The sequence below is a fragment of the Solanum tuberosum genome, unplaced genomic scaffold, assembly GCF_000226075.1.
Source record: "Solanum tuberosum cultivar DM 1-3 516 R44 unplaced genomic scaffold, SolTub_3.0 scf00284, whole genome shotgun sequence".
Taxonomy (NCBI): domain Eukaryota; kingdom Viridiplantae; phylum Streptophyta; class Magnoliopsida; order Solanales; family Solanaceae; genus Solanum; species Solanum tuberosum.
This window is the reverse complement of record NW_006239212.1, coordinates 605,959-626,851: the sequence shown is the minus strand read 5'-3', so window position 1 is coordinate 626,851 and position 20,893 is coordinate 605,959. Positions and strand designations below refer to the sequence as shown.

The window sequence follows — 20,893 nt, the reverse complement described above, 5'->3', positions numbered from 1 at the left end:
TTTTGTTGTTGTATTTGGAGCTCAAAAAGTGGTTGGAGTATTGATTTTGTAAGATTTGGGTGATAAAAAGCCTATTAGAAAGGGCCCCCAAGGCCTAGCTCAAGTGGCAAAAGGTGGAGGATTTGTGGCTTAGGTCGCAGGTTCAAGCCCCATTATCCACCGAGTTTAGAAGGCTGTGATTGGTCCAAAGGGCGGGGCACAGACGGATTTCTCGGTTATCAAAAAAAAAAAAAAGCCTATTAGAAAGGGCCCCCAAGGCCTAGCTCAAGTGGCAAAAGGTGGAGGATTTGTGGCTTAGGTCGCAGGTTCAAGCCCCATTATCCACCGAGTTGAGAAGGCTGTGATTGGTCCAAAGGGCGGGTCACAGACGGATTTCTCGGTTATCAAAAAAAAAAAAAAAAGCCTATTAGAAAGGTAACCCACCATTGTTAAACAAGTTTGAAGGAATGGAATGAGTTTGAATTTCATTTTTTTTTTTGTGAGAAATTTGGAGTCTTTAGACTCTTTGGCAGTAGTCTAAGGAGGTTGCTACAAAATTTAAAGTCATTTGAGGGAGAGGAGGACCGGTTTTGAACAAAATTTGTAATAAAAAATTGCAGAGGTTCGGCTCTTTAGTTAGATATGTGTTGATACATTTTATACAATGCTATACACATCAAAGGGTGTTATGTTGCTTATATGTGTGTAAACACTGTAGAATAAGTGTAAAAAAATTGATGAAAAATATATGCATGAATTTACTTGGGGTGTCCTTGTATTCTTGGCCTCATTTAAGAAAAGTTGGGTAGATATATACTTTCGTCTGCATTTCTCCCCTCCCTGAAAATTTGGGATCGATTTGAAACAATTCTGAAGCCCAGATGTGTTGCTGAAATTTTGTTATAGTTTAAGTTAGGATGATTATTAGGATTTCTGGCTAAATATTGATGAATCACCAGAATATTTAGCCACAAATGTTAAAAAGATCATAGTGATCCGTTAGAATTTGTGGATTTGAGACATCAAGAGTCTAACACCAATGCTCCGTGTTAGGTGAAATACTATGATAATGAATGATCCAATCAAAGCCCAACTTGCTAAGAGCAAAAAGTCTAACAATGAACTCTTCCCGTAATTTCCATTGGCAGTTCACTTCCCAAATTATCAATTGTCCAAATTTGCGGTGGAATTGACTTCCTATTTTTTTTTTAATAATACACACGAGACCACCTATAAAGTCAAACACAGCTAAGTATCTTTTGTATTTTATTATTAATAATGTAGCAATAATGTTACTTATGCTTTGTGTGTAAAGCTTGTGGTGATGAGTCCAAAGCCTTTATCTATGAGTAAAATGTTGATACATCGTCTAATAAAGTATTGTTAAGTTTTTCTTTAAAGAAAAAATTGGTAAAAATTAGTACGTACCTCTGACTAGTCAATGCTGAATCATAAACGTTTGTAATTGCAATTGGCCAACTTGTTGTCGGAGTCGACTAATAAAACAGAAAACCAAGTCGTTCAACGAAAATAATTCATTGCCAAACTTATTATCTTAGAATCGTTTGATACGTGGGATAAAGATAATTATCACGGGATAAATTTGAAATCTATTTTATTACATATTGTTTGATTTGAGGTATTAGCTAATCACGAGATTATTTTATTCCACAATTTGTACTAAAATAGTGAAATTACTGTCTCATATAGAAGATGAAATAAAATAATTCTCCTGTTTGTTCTGTCCAGCGTATCAAAAGGTTTATTGTATATGATAGAGTAGTCATACTAATTAGCTAGTGTAACACTGAACTTGCTCCATAGATATCTAGTACTCGATATTCCATTGTACACTTAGAGGAAAAAATAATGGGAAGAGAGAAACGAGCTTGTCAAGGTAAACAACACTTCAGCCATCCACACATCTTGAAACCAATTGTGAATCCAACTGAAACTCTCTTTTGCAATGCTTGTGAGCAACCAAACATTACTAGTAATTTCTATGGCTGCAATACCTGCCAATATTTCCTCCACCAAAACTGCCTCAACGCTCCGCGTTTTCTTGATCATTCTTGTCATCCTTCTCACCACTTGACTCTTCTCCCAATTCCGACTTACTCGAATCGTTCTTACACTTGCAAGGCTTGTGCCTCTGCTGGAAATGGTTTTAGTTTTAGCTGTGCATGTTGCGAATTCGATGTCCACATGCACTGTGCTCTTTTGCCCCAAACTGTCTTCCTGTCCCAGCACCATCATCATGATCTTGAGCTCATATTTGAATCCCCTTTTTATGATGATGCCGATGATGAAAGCACCGTTTTTGTTTGTGATCTCTGTCGCGACAATGTAGATCTTAATAACTGGTTGTATTATTGTTCTGATTGTGATTTTGGTACACATCTCGAATGTGCCATTTCCAAATCTGTCAGCCAACAAGAACGTCCGAAACTGTTGGGCAACAAACCAAGAGAAAATCCAGTAGTAATCAGGAAAACAGAGGAGGTACCCATCAAGAACGAAAAAGAAATCAATCAAGAAGAAGAGGCAGAGGAAGAAGAAGAAGTAGAAGAAGAGGAAGCAGAAGCGGAAGACGAAGAAGAGGAGGAAGAAGAAGCAGAAGAAGAGGAAGCAGAAGCTGAAGCGGAAGATGAAGAGGAAGAGAAGGAAGAGGAGGAACTCAATTATCCAAGATCAATTCTTATTGACAAACATCAACATGAGTTGGAGCTCTGCTTTGGTTCTCCGTACGAAGATAAGGATACTCTATTTGCTTGTGATATCTGCAGTATCATAATGGACTCGGACGAATCTTTGTACTATTGCGCTGATTGTGATTTCGTGTTGCACTTGGAATGTGCATCTCCTGATGCTGATGTTTCCCCCACATTACAGCAGCATCGAAATCCAAATTATCCAATTCCAAATCCAAATCGAACAGTGGAGATGATAAATTATGTGACGAATTAAGTTAAAAAAAAATGAAGCATTTTAGCCACCTCATAACTTGGAACTCTCTGAAGTTCAAGAAACAGAGTAGTTAATCTGCTTAGGCTGTGAGGATAAACTGTGACAAATGCACAAAATCCAACTGTGAATTCCCACTTCACAAATCATGCTTCGAATTGCCAAGTTAAATACAACACAATTCCCATCATAATCACCCTCTCACATTGTACCCTACTTTACCCGAACGAGACCGCATGTATTTTGGTTGCAATGCTTGTATTTCAGTCTTTATATCAATAAAATAAATATCATATTTGTTTCGATCACTTGAAGTGAAGTTTTTATCATTCGGCTTAACCATAATTGGCAAGGCAGTATACAAATAATGATGATCACAACAATATTAATGTGAAAAATTAAGTATGCAGCGTTAACTCATTATTAGTTAAAAGGAACTCTCTAAGATATTATCTACCGGAACTATTACTACTACTTTCTATCAGCCTAGTTCTAATTACAACTATCAAATTATAAGAAGCACTTATTGGCCACCCAAAATCCATGGGATTACTTTTCTTGTAAATTGAAAAACAAGTCATAAGTAAATAGATAACTAACCATGAAATTTATTTAGGCTGGACTTTTTAATTATTTAGCTAAATATAATGGAATTTCTGTTAAACTTTTTACGGATTAAAAAAAAGAGAGTTGGAAACACATGCGTGGTATTAAAAAAAAAGTGTTAAAACTAACGATTAGAAATTAAGAAAAATTACCTCAATACACAACTTTTTCACCATATTATCTAAACTTTCCTATCATTTGAAAAAATTACAAAAAATCCTACTCTCTCCTATTCTCGGATACATCACTTTATGCGATGTATCGATGTATCCGGACATTCAGGGTTTATCCGAAACTTAGACGCAATGTATCGATACGTTGAGCGATGTATCAAGAACTAGGACGCAATGCATCAAGACGTTTTGGGATGTATCCGGATTTCACCAAAATTAGGGAATTCTTGTGATTTGAAAAAGAGCAGAAATAAACTGTAATTAGATCTTAACAATTAACACTATGAAATTTGTATAAAATTCTGAAGAAATTACCTTAGAAATTGTTTGTTTTCCAGGCCCATGCATTTTGATGTGATGTGAAGATGAGCTACTATCAGTTAGAAGTTAGTTAATGTTAGTTAGACTGTTAAAAGTGAAAGGGTAGATCAGTCATTTCACAATAATTAGTTGTAACTATCTATCATGAAATTAGTTAGGAAGTTCAGTTACAAATCACACTAAGAGAGTTATAAATCTGTGACTTACTCAATGTAATCTTCTTCTTCTTAATACAAAATATTTGATATGCTCCATTGAGCTCTCATTATTGCTCAGATTGAGCTCTTTCGTTTTACTATCATGGTATCAGAGCTTTACCTTCACAATGCTTACTGTTGAAGACGAGTTGTGCAAAGGATCAAATAATCAATTTCTGATTCATCGATTCATCTATATCGTCTGAATTCATTACATATCTGAGCTTGGAGCTGAATTCCGTGGTGAATAATTATTGATTTTTCTCTGATTTTCCTTCCGCGACAACAATTTATCAAGGATCTAATATGGCAAATGATCAAATAGTTGTGGATCAGTCTTAAACCTTCAACAATGGCCAATGAGCTACTGGTGCCTTACATGACAGTACTGTTTCAGGTAATACTGGAACAGGACAAGGTATTGACTATAATCATACTCTATTTCTCAGTCCTACTGATGTTAGTGGCATTAGCATCATCTCGTTTCAGCTAGTAGGTGTTGAAAACTATACTTTGTGAAATCGATCTATTAGGCTAGCTCTGTTAGGGAGGAATAGAATAGGGCTAATCGATAGATCTTCTAGGAAAGAGGTCTATAGTGAGGAATTATGGGGACAATGAGAAAGAGTGAATGCCATTGTATTATCATGGCTTATGAATTCAGTTTCAAAGAGTTTATTAAGTAGTATAGCATTTGCTACTACTGTTTTTGATGTTTGGATTGATTTAAAAGAGAGGTTTGACAGAGTGAATTGATCTAGATCTTACAGTTTAAACAAAGATATTTCTTCCTTGCAACAAGGTAATATGTCTGTTTCTGTCTATTATAAAAGGCTTAAAAACCTATGGGATGAATTTGAGGCTTTAGTGCCTTCTCCTACTTGTAATTGTGACAGATCCAAAGGCTTTGTGATTTATCTAAACAGGCAGAAGTTGTACCAGTTTTTGATGGAATTAAATGACTCATATCATCAGGCTAGAAGTCAAATTCTTCTCATGGATCCATTACCAACTATTAGCCAGGCTTATGGAATGATAGTGGGGGATGACTGTCAAAAGGCTATGGTTTCTCACACTAACAACACTAGCTAGTAGTATGGGCATGAGTTTCATTAGTGAGGATTCAGTGGCTTTGTACTCCAAGGTTGGTAGTAGTTCTAGGGTAAATCAGAAGTTTAAAAGGAAATCTATGCTAGTATGTGAGTTCTGTAAATTAAAGGACATAGTAAGGAGTTCTGTTACAAGGTGATAGGATATCCTCCTGACTTCAAATCCAAAATAAAGACTCAAGGTATTACTTCTGGTCAGGTAATAACTGATGCTGGTCACTCTAATGCATCAACATCTCAGGCAAATTTCTTATATGGTATGAACACTAATGTTCATATACTAGATAGAGGTACAAAGGGTGAATCATCCACAGCTAACATAAATGCTAATTTAGCTGTCAATAACCCCAATATGACAGTGAGCAAAGCTGAGAAGGATGTTCAACAACTTCGTCAGGGCTGCACTTTCACAAAAGATCAGTATGATCACATACTTCACATGTTTCAGCAAAGACCAGACCCTGCTGCAGCAGCCTGCAATGCTACTCATTCAGCAGGTAATGTGTTTTTTTGTCTCTGAAAATAGTGATGTTTGGATTGTGGACACCGGGCAACTAATCACATGGTGTCTAATTTGGATATGTTGATTAAAAAGTATGTATCAAAACTGGAAGTTCCTAAGACAGTATACCTTCCAAATTGTGATGCCACTCAAGTTACTCATGTTGGATCATGTGCATTATCTACTAGAAGTGCTCTTACAGATGTGTTTCATCTTTCAGAATTCAAATATAACTTGATGTCTGTTAGAAAGATCACAAATGAATTAGGTTGTTCAGTTATTCCCCCCCTCATTTTTGTGTATTCCAGGAGCTTTACAGTGGGAAGGTGAAGGAGGTTGGTAGAGAGGCTGGAGGTTTGTATTTGTTGTTGCATCAGTTAGCTGATAAAAGGAAGGAGTCTGCATTGAAGTCTACATTTGTTGCTACCAATCCAAGCTCAGAGTGTCATGATTCAAATATGGAACTATGGCATAAGAGATTAGGGCTCATCAACATTTCATGCTAGAATATTTGATATGAATAAGCAGAGTTTGTGTAAGATTTCTAAGTGTTTAGTCTGTCCATATGCTAAACAAACAAAAGTAGTTTTTCCTACTAGTAATATCAAAAGTAAATCCTGTTTTGACTTGATACATATTGACCTATGGGGTCCTTACAATACTCCTACTTGTGATAGCAATAAGTACTTCCTTACTGTTGTTGATGACTTTTCCAGAATGATTTGGCTATTCTTACTTAAACTCAAGTCTTATGTTTGTGTTTCATTACAAGTATTCTTATAGTATATCAAGACACAGTTTGGTAAAGTGGTGAAAATAATAAAAACTAATAATGGCACATAGTTTGTCAATTCTGTTTGTGATTAAATGTTCAAAGATATGGGGATTATACATAAAAGAACTTGTTCATATACCCTTCAGCAAAATGGGGTAGCTGAGAGGAAACATAGACACATACTTGAAGTTACTAGGGCTATGAGTTTTCAAGAACAAATACCTTTAAGATATTGGGGACAATGTGTCCTAGCTGCAACTTATGTTATTAACAGACTTTCCAGCAGTGTCATCAACTTTCAAACTCCCTATGAGAGATTGCATGGTACTCCACCTGTATTAAGTCATTTGAGGACACTTGGACGTTTATGCTTTGCCAAAGATCTATCTGTACATGACAAGTTGATGCCAAGATTAAGAATGGTTGTGCATATGGGATATTCACAAGTACAGAAGGGGTATATACTGCTAGATTTGAGCAGCAAATCCTTTTTCACAAGTAGAGATGTGTTGTTTAGAGAAGAAATATTCCCATTTTCTCAAAATTAAAAACAGGTACATCAACCTGTATTTACAGATCATTTGCAAGATACAAGTGTTATTTTTCCTCACTTAGATCTAGCTTCAATACCTCCTTGTGGTCCATCATCAGGTGAAACTTTACAGCAGTGTGATGACCCACAATCTGAGGTTCCACATATGACTATAACTGATGAGGTTGACTGTGCAGAAGGTAGTGATTGTGTGCATGTTGTTGTTGTTGACATAAGTGCACCTGAGGTGGTTCCAAATGCTACTGAGAATGATATTGTACCTACCAGCATGAGGTCTACTAGGATCAGACAAGCTCCACTGTGGTTAAAGGAGTTTGTATCCTTGAAAGGTTACAAGGAAGTGAAGTATCCTATATGTAATTACCTAAGCTATTCTCATTTGTCGCCTAGCTATCAGTGCTATATAGCTGCTACTACACCATGTAAGGAACCTACCAGTTACTTAGAGGCTATCAAGGATCAAAGATGGGTTGATGCTATGAAAAATGAAATTCAGGCCTTGGACAATAACAATACTTGGAAGATTACAGACTTACCACCTGGAAAGAAACCTATTGGGTGTAGGTGGATATACAAAGTCAAGTATAAATCTACTGGTGAAATAGAGAGGTTCAAAGCAAGACTAGTTGCAAAAGGTTACAGCCAACAAGAAGGGATAGACTATAAAGAGACTTTCTCACCTGTGGTTAAAATGGTGACAGTGAGGACCATTGTGTCTTTGACTGCTTCTAGACACTAGCATATCCATCAAATGGATGTGTTTAATGCATTTTGCAAGGAGATTTGGAGGATGAAATCTATATGCAACTACATCAAGGTTTTGTCGGTCAAGGAGAGAAATCATGTAGATTGACAAAGTCTCTATATGGCCTCAAACATGCTCCGAGGTAGTGAAATCATAAACTGACTGAGACTCTTCTTAAATTGAGTTTCAAACAAAGTCAATATGATCATTCTTTGTTCATTAACAAGTCAAAAGAAGGAATCATTATAGTATTGGTTTATGTGGATGATATGCTAGTAACTGGAAGCAGTTTGAAGTTGATAGAGGAGACTAAAAAGGCACTGCAGTTAGCATTCAATATGAAGGATTTAGGGGAGCTAAAATATTTCTTAGGCATTAAGTTTGTCAGATCAGTTGAGGGTATATTAATGCATCAAAGAAAGTACATTCTTAAGCTTATTTTTGAGGTTGACATACCAGCAGCCAGACCTGCAGAACCCTATTGACATCAATGTTAAGCTAACTTCCAAACTGTATAATGATCACCTAAGCAAACATCAAGAAAAGTTGGAGGATCCTCTGGTGGATCAGACCATGTATCAAAAGCTCATAGGCAAACTCTTGTACTTGAATACCAGACCCAGACATATCATTCAGCACCCAAACTCTAAGTCAATTTCTACAGTAACCAAACAAGTCTCACATGGATGCAACACTGAGGGTGATTAAGTATCTAAAGAGACAACCAGGGCAATGCTTATTATTATCAAGTGACTCAGATGAGCTAGTCTCTTCATATTGTGATGCTGATTGGGCCTCATGTTCAATCACTAGAAAATCTGTTACATGATACATGGTCAAGATTGATAAATCACTAGTGTCTTGGAAGGCTAAGAAACAAACGACAGTTTCACGAAGTTCTGCTGAAGCAGAGTATAAAAGTTTAGCTTCTACAGTCTGAGAATTGGTATGGTTACTTGGCATGCTTAAAGAAGTAGGTGTTGAGGTTCAACTGCCAAGTCAGATATATAGTGATAGCAAGGTTGCAATACAAATTGCAGCAAATCCTGTGTATCACGAATGAACAAAACACATTGAGATTGACTGTCACTTCATAAGAGAGAAATTGCAAAAAGGGATTGATCAAGGTGAATTACATTTCAACTAAGGAGCAGCCTGCTGATATCTTAACCAAAGGATTGACCAGATAACAACATGATCATCTTCTATCCAAGCTTGGAGTGTTGAACATATTTTCCCCACCTAGCTTGAAGGGGATTGATGTGATGTGAAGATGAGCTTCTTTATTTTTAACCCTCCCTAGGAGCTCCCACCCCTTTTGCTTCTGTGGTGACTCGAACTCGCAACCTTCGTGTTGGAAGTGAGGGGTGCTTACTATTCGAGCAACTCCCTCTCGTCGTGATGTGAAGATGAGCTACTATCAGTTAGAAGTTAGTTAATGTTAGTTAGGCCGTTAAAAGTGAAAGGGTAGATCAATCATTTCACAATAATTAGTTGTAACTACCTATCATGAAATTAGTTAGGAAGATTAGTTACAAGTCACACTAAGGGGTCGTTTGGTTGGGAACTAGTTATCCCAGGATTAACTATCCTGGGGTTAGTTATCCTGGGATAACTTATCCCACCATGTATATGGGATAACTTATTCCATCACTATGCTATAAATGGTGAGATAAGTTATTCCAAACATGTCAATCAAACAAGACATCTAAAGTTTATCCCAGGACTATTTTTTTTTATCCCAAGACTATTTATGCTTATCCCTCACACCAAACGAGCCCTAAGAGAGTTATAAATATGGTGACTTCCTCAATATAATCTTCTTCTTCTTAATACAAAATATCTGAGATGCTCCATTGAGCTCTCATTGTTGCTCAGATTGAGCTCTTTCGTTTTAAAAAGGTTCGAGGTATTCTTCCTGCTTTGGCCATGATTTTTTTTCACTTTAAAAACACTTTTGGCTATACAATTCTTGAAGTTGAATTTCAGAATTTTCAAGAATTTGAAAAACTTCAAAAAGATATTTTCACTCCAAATTATTCATCAAAAGTGAAAAAAACAACTCCAATTTAAAAAAAAAAATTCATTTTGAAAACAAAAACTAATTTTTTTCAAATTTCACAATAAAACATGACCAAATACCCACCAGTATTCTTAGACCATATATGAAAGTTGCTGAAAAACGTAGCACATAGGGTCCAGTACTTAAGCAACTTACTATGGCAAGTATGGCACAAGTTGATCCAATCAAAGTCCAAAGTCTATGTTCATCTTAGACTTTTTATTTTTATTTTTTAATCATCACTCAATGCCCTTATGAAAGTAATCAAATATATCTAAATCCGTAACACCACAAATTCATAAGTCAACTCATTATCCCATAATTTTTTTCCACAAATGTAAATTCCTTGAACCTCAATATTTGACTTTCATGTCACCAACTTGCCAAGATTTCTGTATTTTACATGCAATTTTATCTCACTTAGATTATACTCAAAACCTTAGCTTATTGTTTACTAACGAAATTCCAAGGAAATGGGAAGAGGAAAACAGACATGTCAAGGTAAACAACACTTCAGTCATCCACACATCTTGAAACCAATTGTCAATCCAACTGAAACTCTTACTTGCAATGCTTGTGAGCAACCAAACATTACTAGTAACTTCTATGTCTGCACTACCTGCCAATATTATCTCCACGAAAACTGCCTCAACGCTCCACGTTTTCTCCATCACGCATCTCATCCATCCCACCACTTAACCCTTCTCCCAGTTCCAACTTACTCGAATCGTTCTTATACTTGCAAGGCTTGTGGCTCTGCTGGCAATGGTTGTAGCTTTAGCTGTGCCTGTTGCGACTTTGATATCCGTATGCAATGTGCCCTTTTGCCCCAAACTGTTGTCCTATCCCAGCAACATCATCATGAACTTGAACTCATTTTTGAATCCCCTTATGATGACGAGGCTGATGAAAGCACTGTTTTTATTTGTGATGTCTATCACGACAATGCGGATCTTAATAACTGGTTATATTATTGTGCTGATTGTGATTTTGGCACACATCTAAAATGTGCCATTTCCAAATCTGTCAGACAACAAGAACCGAAACAGAGGAAAACAGAGAAGGAACCAATCAAGATACATGAAATCAATAAAAAAGAGGAAAACAGAGGTGTGACGAGTAAAGTAAAAAATCTGAAGCATTTTAGCCACTCCCATCCTTTAGAACTCTGTAAAGTTCAACAATCAAATGAAATAATCTGCTCAGGTTGTGAGGATGAACTTTGTGACACTAGTGCTAATTACAAATGCACAAAATCCAATTGCGAATTCAACCTTCATAAATCATGCTTCGAATTACCAAGAAAAATACAACACAATTCCCATCCTAATCACCCTCTCACTTTGTACCCTACTTCACCCGAACGACGACTCTATTTTGGTTGCAATGCTTGTGGTGAAATACCAAACTCCTTTGTCTACGAATGCCTCGAATGCAACTTTAGTCTCCATGCTAAATGTGCTACCTCTTGGCCTGAAACCGCGACTCGTGAGGATCATCAACATTCCCTTACGCTCCAATATCAATGGCCATTTCCTAGTGAAGATTCTGTGTATATATCCTGCAATGTGTGCGACGGACATTGTAATGATAGCTTATGGCTTTATTACTGTGCCGAGTGTAAACTTGGCACACACTTGAAATGTGTGACAGTTAAAAAGGAAGAAGATTCGAGCCTTGAGACTGAAAAAGAACCCGTACACGAAGAGAATATGACTAATGCGGAGAGATTGATGATGGCGTCGATCGAGCTTCAGGAGCATCAGGCAAGGATGAATTTTCGATCTAATATGGCCCATCAAAACGCCCAATTTATGAACAATTTGTTTGGTAACCCTTATCGTTATTACTAAGGGTTTTCTTCTTCGGAATATAAAATAAAAACTATTTTCTTATTATATGGTCTTTCCATAAGAGAAATTGTCTCTAGTTACAAGCTAATTAGCTTTGTTGATTATTTTGGTAGTTGTTGCTTTTCCATTCTATATATATATCTGTGCTATATTGTTGTATTTCAATTTAATATCAATCAATAAATAAAGTCTCTTGTTTGTTTCAATCGCTTGAAGCGAATCTTTAACCATTAGTTAGAATTCAAAGTGTAAATTCACTCTAGTTCTAGAATGTGTTTTGTACTAATTCGTAAGCATTTTTTAGCCAAGTTATTGGTAAACATTATAAGTATTTATAAGATGAAATCAGTTAAAAGTTGGTCATCTCCGATTTATAGTTTTATTTTTTGTAATTTTCATAATACTCTTTTTCAAAACATGGCTTTTAATTATTGAAGTGTGTAACAAACTTAATTCATTAGAAAAAAAATACATTTTTATTTATTTAAATATGTCTTCAACATGCCCTAACATGCAAATCCGATTCTCTTGCATGGTCCTAAAACAAGTGAATTTTTTTTCCCATAACAAGCGAGCATTGCTTTTTGATCTTAGGACTTCCCCTGTTATGATAACCCAATACTCTAATAACTAGCTCGGAAGGTGAGGATGGTTCAAGACTATATAATAAAACAAATTGCTTCCTGCCTACCAATGTGAGGCAATTTGACATTATTTTATTTCCATCTTTTGTCTTTCTTAAAATGTATAAAAGTACTCCTCTTCTAAATTTATATTTTTTGAAAATATTTTTGAGGACATTTCAGTCATTTTAATAAAAAAGGTGTTTATCAACAATTTTTCACTACAAAATTGAATTAATGAGTTAGTTGTTTCTTGTACAATCCTTTTATGCTCCCATAACATAATTATTAATTAAATGCAAATAAAAATAATTAAAGGTTACCTTGTCCACAACAATTGAGGCAAGGACTAAAACTGCAATAGACCTATAACAAAATGATTGAATGTGCAATTTTGCCTGAATAACAGATGAAACAAGACACTGGAGAGTTCATGAGAAAGCCATTTTTGACTTAAAGATCTAGACTACAAGTTTAGTTAGTTGCAATAATTAAAATTTCAAGGTCCAGAAAATTAATTAAAATTAATAAAGGTTAAATGAATTATGAGTCAAAAGTCAGCAGTATGACTATATGAATAATGGGAATATGAAGTTGAAAATATCAAAAAGTCAACTTTATCGTAACATCCATGAACAGAATACACAGTTGACTTCCAAGTTTCTTTAATTTTTTTTGTCCTCCCAAGTTGGCAATTTGGCAAATTGGTGGATCTACCTTATTATTTACTTTTATTATAAATGACCACCTGTAAAGCCGAATAGGGCTAACACGTCTTTTGTATTACTATTACTTTGTACTTGTTGAATAGGCTTTATCGTCTTATTTAAAAGTTTAAATTAATTATATTAGAGCTTGAAGTCTTTGTTTATGAGTAAACTGTCGTAGGATCTAGTTAAGTTTTAGTATAAAATAATTAAGTTGATTTTAAAGAAAAGTTTGGTGAATATTTTTACTTTTTTCGTTTCAATTTGCTTGTATATATAGTTTTTGTTTTTTTTAAAAAAAAGAATGTATTTTTTTATTTTTGGTAATTCTTTAATTCTAAATTTCTACTTGACATGTTTAAGATGACAAAATTAAAGAATATTTTAGTACATTTGACATCTTTAATTAGTTTAAGACCTCAAAATTTAAATATCTTCTTTATTTTCTTAAACTCTATGTTAAGTAAAAATCAGACAAACAAATTTGAGAAATTAACGTCGTCCATGCAACACTTCAAATTAAGAAACAAATTAAAGTAGCTTTGTCCTACTAACAATGCAACAAGAAGTGGTGTTAGAATTATAGTAGGTGTGGTTTGGAACTGGTCTCAAAGAAGCAACACAGACTGATAATACGAAGAAGAAAAATAATACCGAAGCCACCTTAGACGAAGGATGGTCAGGTGCACACCCTTAACACAACTCATATGAAAATTTGCATATCGTTCACCAAATTCCTGGCTTTGCTACCAACTCTATAAGGGTTCTTAAAATAATGATCAAATGAAACTTTTGGAGCAGAGCACAGCCCCTTCCATCTCGGGAATCCTGCTTGTCTGGCTTCCTAGCTCAAGCTAGCATCTATTATCATATTATACTAAAAATGGAAAGCCACAAAATTAAAAATTAAAATACCATTTTACCTTTATCATAATTAAAAATGTTATAAATATCTAATAAATTAAATATTAAGTAATTAAAATATTTTCACAACATTTTCACCTCATAACTTAATTGCAAGCTGAAAAGTTATAAAGTGATCATATTCATCTATAAGTTACAAAGTGACCCGTTACTTATCTAATTGATTATGATATTATGGATAAAGACTATGTCATAAATGCTACTCTTGTAACAGTAAAAACTCAGAGGGCCAAATCAATATATATATATATAGAAACTTATGGTTCAAACAAGTACTTCAAATTTAGGTGAAAAAGGATAAATAAAGACAAAAAGAGACCATTGATTAGTGAAGATGAGAGCATAATGACTCGGCGAATAAACATTTTTCATTAACTTAGTACAAAATTTTAGCATCATCATAAAGTTTTTGTGTATCTATATTGTTGTAAGATAACTGAAAAATCTCAAGAGATCTTGAAATAGTTGAGTTATAACCAATTGTGTATTTATGTTAAAGTAAGCATGGATAAACTAAAAGGACTCTATAACTTAGTTTTTACTCTTTTTGTATGTTTTGATTTTTAGTACATAGCACAAAAAAAGTCATATACTACATTATACCAAATTTATCGATTAAGTTTTTTGGATAAACGTGCAAAAACCATTACTAACATGGAAGGATGCTCTCCATTTTAATAAGTAATTTTAGTCATTCAATAACCTAAATATATTTTTGAATGGCAATTGGCCAAATTGTTGTCAAGGACGATTTAAAAACAAAAGTACAGTAGAAGGAAACACCTTAATTGCCAACTTATTAAGCGTCATATATAGTTAAATTGATCCACTACCAATATATATTATGCTTAAACTCATAATTAATAGCTATAAATATGAATACTATTTGCCACTGTGATCACTGAGCTTGTTTGATTTCTAATTTGGCACCCCTTTATTGATTACTAAAGAAGTTCCAAAGGAAAATGGGAAGAGGGAAACAGACATGTCAAGGTAAACAACACTTCAGTCATCCACACATCTTGAAACCAATTGTCAATCCAACTGAAACTCTCACTTGCAATGTTTGTGAGCAACCAAACATTACCAGTAATTTCTATGGCTGCAATACCTGCCAATATTACCTCCACGAAAACTGCCTTAACGCTCCGCGTTTTCTAGATCATCCTTCTCATTCATCCCACCACGTGACCCTTCTCCCAGTTCCAACTTACTCGAATCGTTCTTTTACTTGCAAGGCTTGTGGCTCTGCTGGCACTGGCTGTAGCTTTAGCTGTGCATGTTGTGACTTCGATATCCATATGCAATGTGCCCTTTTGCCCCAAACTGTTGTCCTTCCCCAGCAACATCATCATGAACTTGAGCTCATTTTTGAATCCCCTTATGATGACGAAGCTGACGAAAACACTGTTTTTGTTTGTGATGTCTGTCACGACAATGCAGATCTTAATAACTGGTTGTATTATTGTGCTGATTGTGATTTTGGCACACATCTCGAATGTGCAATTTCCAAATCCGTCAGACAACAAGAACCTAAGAAACTGCCAGTCAACAAACCAAGAGCAAATCGAGTAATAATCAGGAAAACAGAGGAAGAATCAATCAAGATACAAGAAACCAATCAAAAAGAAGAGGAGGAGGACGAAGAAGAAGATGGAGGTTCGATGAATGAAGTCAAAAAAATGAAGCATTTTAGCCACTCCCATGCCGTGGAACTCTCTGAAGTTCAAGAAACAGAGGAGATACTCTGCTCAGGTTGTGAGGATAAACTTTGTGGCACTGCTTACAAATGCACAAAACGAAATTGTGAATTTACACTCCACATATAGTGCTTCGAGTTACCAAAAAAACTACAACACGATTCCCATCCTAATCACCCTCTCACTTTGTACCCTACTTTACCCGAACGAGACTCCATGTATTTTGGTTGCAATGCTTGTGGTGAAGAACCAAAATCCTTTGTCTACGAATGCCTCAAATGCAACTTTAGTCTCCATGCTAAATGTGCTACATCTTGGCCTGAAACTGTGACTCGTGAGGATCATCAACACTCTCTTGCAATCCAATATCAATGGCCTTTTTCAAGTGACGAATATGTGAATATCTTTTGTGAGGTTTGTTGTGGACTTTGCAATGATAGCAAATGGCTTTATTATTGTGGCGAGTGTAAATTTGGCACGCACCTGAAATGCGCTACAGTTAAAAAGGAAGATGGTTCAAACCTTGAGAACGAAGAAGAAGAAGAAGAAGAGGAGGAGGATTACGAGAATATGAGTGATGAGCAGAAATTGTTGATGCTGACGATCAAAGCTCAAGGTCAACAGGCAAGGCTTAATTTTCAAACTCAAATGGCATATATGAACGCCCAAACTATGGCCAATATGTTCCGTCATCGTTATTATTAAAGGTTTCCTTTTCTTCCTGGGAAAAGAAAATTTAAACTCTTTCCGTACTGGATCACTCTTTCTGTGTTATTTTGTTTGTAATGGTTGTGCTTTGAACACTTGTATGCATCTCAAGTATTCTAGTTATTTCGATTTGTTTTCAGTTAATATGTGTTTGTATTTCAGTTTTTGAATACATCAATAAAATAAATCTCTTGTTTGTTTCTATATACTTTGAAGTGAAATGTTATGTGTAATAATTTTGCTAAACCACAAATATTTTCGAAGGCACTAATACAAACAAATACACAATAAAAGAAATAAACAAAAAATACTAACATTTCCCATATATAAATAAAGCAACAAGGTTGATCTTACAATCTATGTTTCTGCAGTGATAGTCACTGATTGTGAAATTACCAAAATGATATTTATAACATCTTCGGATATTAATTAACAAAAACCTTTTCGATATCATTACATTGTTTTTAACATTTACAAATGATTACACGTTCATTTTTTTGTATGGTATATATACTAAACTACCACCATACATGTTATGGGTATGGGTAGGGGTATGCTATATATGAGCCATTCCCGCTAGCTAGAAGTAGTTGGTGCATGGAATGTGGCAGACTATGTAGTATTACCCGGTCTTCTTCGTGATGTATTTTTCTCAGTTTTGTTAGGTGATCTGCACATTTATTATTTCCGCTCAGATTATGCATTATGGAGATTCCAAAGTTCGAATAGAAGACGTCAACACTCCTCGATCAGGTTGTGATCAGGGTGACTATCGACAATGTTGTTGGGAAAAATACTACAATATTGATATTGGATTGGAATTACAAAGTAGTAAATAGCTTATCACAAACACTGTGTCGTGGCAAGCCACTGCCTTGAAAGCGATTTCGGCCCGACTTTGGTGCAAAAAACCAATTGCCCCAAAAAAATTCTAAGGATAAGAAGAAAGGAGAGAAATGTTTTGTTTTATTTTTTGTTGGGTTTTTTAGCATTCACAAATGCACTACTTATATGGGAAATTTCTATAGGAGTTATTGTAGAGTCAAAGAGTTAATTTTTGATAACACATTGTGAATGTTAATGGCATTAAAGGCCATTACATCACATTCTACAGAAACTCTTGTTTTGTATTGAATGGAAAATTTATTCTCTTTGTAACATATTTTACTTTGTGTTCTTTGCATTACAATAAATGAATAGGTGAGAATTAATATCACAAATGTCTCCCATACTCAGCAGCATCAAGGAATCACTTGAGTCAGTCTCCGATGATGACTTTCTTCAAGTTGTAGTTATTTGTTACGACAAGCCCGTTATATATAAATCACAGTTCTGTTGTGAGGCACGATGTCGTTACCACACCTAGTCACCCAATGAATTCTCCGACCCACCTCCCCTTATCATCTCTTGCAATACCTTTAAACTCAGTCAACTCTGACTTTCGATATGAAACTTCCATCCGTGTTGATTTTAATAGATCCGAACCGAATAAATGACCAACTAATGTACCCAAGAACATCTCTGTATGACTATTGATCGTCGAATACGATGAGCATTAGTAATCAGAAGAATTACTGCTTTAAAAAAAAAGAAGAAAAGAAAAGGAATACTACATTCCAAAGCTCCATTCTTGATATTTCCCTCAATGCATGCATTAACCTCACAATATTTATCTCAGTCTTTATCGACCTAGTTAATTCTAATATATCTATGAAATTCAAAAAGCACTTAATTGCCACCCAAAATCCAGAGGTTATCTAGTCATCTTTGCTTGTACTTATTCCTATCGAGATTTTTTTATTTTTAATAAATGCCCGCTGGTTTGGCAAGCTAGTTGCAATAATCAAAACTTAGAATAAGATGAATTATTAGTCAATAGTCAACGGTATGATAATGAATGATGGGAATATGAACCTGCAAAGAGAAAAAGTCAATAGTGGATTCTTTTGTAACATCTATGAATGATACAGTTGACTTCTCAAGTTTCTTTTTTCGTCCTCGCTAGCTTTGAAAAATGCAACGATGCTCCCCATTTTAATTAGTACGTAGCTGTGTCAATGTGCTAATTAAACTTTTTTTTTAATAACAATTGGCCAAATTGTTGTCCCAGACAACTTACAATATTGAAGAGATCAAGAAAAATGAATGCCACTTAGTTGTTGAATGCATTGCCAACTTATTACTACTCCTCTGTCCCTAATTATTTGTCCACTTTTGAAGTGATACACTTATTAAGAAAACAATAATTGATATAGTGAGTTTATCATTTTATTCTTATTAGTTATGAAGGGGATGAATTAAAAATTTATGATTTTAAAAAAGTTCTACATTTTTCAAAGTAATAAATTGAGGGTATAATAGAGAAAAAAAGTTTGTCCTTTCTTGATTTGTCAAAATGGACAAGTAATTAGGAACAACTAAAAAAGAAAAAATGGACAAGTAATTAGGGACAGAGTAGAGTGAGTACTAATTAAATAGGGTAGCTATAAATACTAATACCAATTAGCTATAGTTTGGTCATTGAACTTGCTAGATCTCTAATATATTCATGTCCAGTTGTTGATAAGTGCATCAACAATTGAAAGTTACGAGAAAAAATGGGAAGGGAGAAACGGATATGTCAAGGTAAACAACACTTCAGCCATCCCCACTTCTTGAAACTAATTGTCAATCCATCTGAAACACTCACTTGTAATGCTTGTGAGCAACCAAATATTACTAATACTACTTTCTATGGCTGCAATACCTGCCAATATTTCCTCCATGAAAACTGCCTCAATGCTCCGCGTTTTCTCGATCATTCATCTCATCCTTCCCACCACTTGACCCTTCTCCCAACTCCAACTTACTCGAATCGTTCCTATACTTGCAAGGCTTGTGGCTCTGCTGGCAATGGCTGTAGCTTTAGCTGTGCCTGTTGCGAATTTGATGTCCACATGCACTGTGCCCTTTTACCCCAAACTGTTGTCCTTCCCCAGCACCATCATCATGAACTTGAGCTCATATTTGAATCCCCTTTATATGATGATGCTGATGATGGAAGCAACGTTTTTGTCTGTGATATCTGTCGTGACAATGTAGATCTTAATAACTGGTTGTATTATTGTGCTGATTGTGATTTTGGTACACATCTCGAATGTGCCATTTCCAAATCTTTCAGCCAAAAAGAACGTCCGAAACTGTTGGGCAACAAACCAAGAGAAAATCCAGTAGTAATCAGGAAAACAGTACCCATCAAGAACGAAAAAGAAATCAATCAAGATGAAGAGGCAGAGGAAGAAGAAGAAGAAGCAGAAGCGGAAGACGAAGAAGAGGAGGAAGAAGAAGCAGAAGCAGAAGCGGAAGACGAAGAAGAAGCAGAAGAGGAAGAGAAGGAGGAGGAGGAACTCAATTATCCAAGATCAATTCTTATTGACAAACATCAACATGAGTTGGAGCTCTGCTTTGGTTCTCCTTACGAAGATAAGGATACCCTATTTGCTTGTGATATCTGCAATATCATAATGGACTCGGACGAATCCTTGTACTATTGTGCTGATTGTGATTTCGGGTCGCACTTGCACTGTGCATCTCCTGATGCTGATGTTCTTCCGTCATCACATCAACGTCGAAATCCAAACCCAAAATATCAAATTCCAAATGTAAATTCATCAGTGGAGATGATAAATTCAGTTAGTGATGCTCATGAGCGGCTTATAGCAGCTCAAATTGAATCTCAGATTGCAAGACGAGGAAGACAGGCTATACTGGATTCGATAGACGGGCCATCACCAAGACGCTATTACTACTAGCTAATTGCTATCCACCTTTTCAATTCATGTTAATTTTCCGCAAATCAAATGTTTTGCAACTGTTATGTTATTTCCTTTTGGAGCACAATTAGTTCTATTTCAACTCTTGTATTTCTGTTTTATTTTCAGTTTCCCATACCCACATTGGAGCGCTGCATAGTGCCCAATTTGAGGAGGGGGGGCGCTCTTGAATTTGAGACATCTGATTGAGAGAGAATCAACGCTATCCACTGCACCACATCCGGGTGACTTGTATTTTTATGGTTCATGTTGATGCACATTTTTCTCCATCTTCTTTACAGTTTCTATGTTTATCTATTCACAATTGTTGATAATTGATATTGTTGGGTGGAATTTACATTTATACTAACATAACAGAAATTCTTAAAATGCACATAAAAAATAATGGAAGAATATCTTGTGCACAAAAATTAAGACTAGAACTAAAAATGCACTAGCCCTATAATACAAGGGTGAAACGTGCAATTTTGCTTAAATGTATAGATGAAACCAGGAAAAGCTAAATGCATAAAGGAGATTTAATTCGATGGGCAGAAAAAAGGAAATTGGTATTTTTTTTCCCATTAGTTTGTAATGTGTA

At 35.3% G+C, this 20,893-nt stretch overlaps 2 protein-coding genes and 1 pseudogene across 2 annotated transcripts; all 3 read left to right on the top strand.

The window, feature by feature from the left end:
• The first annotated feature begins 1,736 nt into the window (after positions 1–1,736).
• Positions 1,737–11,966, top strand: LOC102581474 (uncharacterized). Its single transcript, XM_015314268.1, has 9 exons — positions 1,737–2,944; positions 4,638–4,732; positions 5,216–5,305; positions 5,486–5,846; positions 5,964–6,094; positions 6,160–6,293; positions 6,901–7,072; positions 7,181–7,879; positions 10,448–11,966. The coding sequence occupies exons 1-9, from the start codon at positions 1,849–1,851 to the stop codon at positions 11,837–11,839; spliced, it is 4,170 nt and encodes a 1,389-aa protein (XP_015169754.1). The 5' UTR covers positions 1,737–1,848; the 3' UTR covers positions 11,840–11,966.
• A 3,060-nt stretch (positions 11,967–15,026) lies between these two features.
• LOC102581140 (uncharacterized) lies at positions 15,027–16,574 on the top strand (annotated as a pseudogene).
• A 2,411-nt stretch (positions 16,575–18,985) lies between these two features.
• On the top strand, positions 18,986–20,591 carry LOC102580796 (uncharacterized). Its single transcript, XM_015314292.1, has one exon. The coding sequence runs from the start codon at positions 19,099–19,101 to the stop codon at positions 20,290–20,292; it is 1,194 nt and encodes a 397-aa protein (XP_015169778.1). The 5' UTR covers positions 18,986–19,098; the 3' UTR covers positions 20,293–20,591.
• The last annotated feature ends 302 nt before the right edge of the window (positions 20,592–20,893 follow it).

Coding starts and splice junctions, on each gene's coding strand:
- LOC102581474 (XM_015314268.1), top strand. CDS start 1,849: ATGGGAAGAGAGAAACGAGCTTGTCAAGGTAAACAACACTTCAGCCAT. Junction 2,945..4,637: donor GATAAATTATGTGACGAATT/AAGTTAAAAAAA, acceptor GTACTGTTTCAG/GTAATACTGGAACAGGACAA. Junction 6,294..6,900: donor GCTACCAATCCAAGCTCAGA/GTGTCATGATTC, acceptor TGTTATTAACAG/ACTTTCCAGCAGTGTCATCA.
- LOC102580796 (XM_015314292.1), top strand. CDS start 19,099: ATGGGAAGGGAGAAACGGATATGTCAAGGTAAACAACACTTCAGCCAT.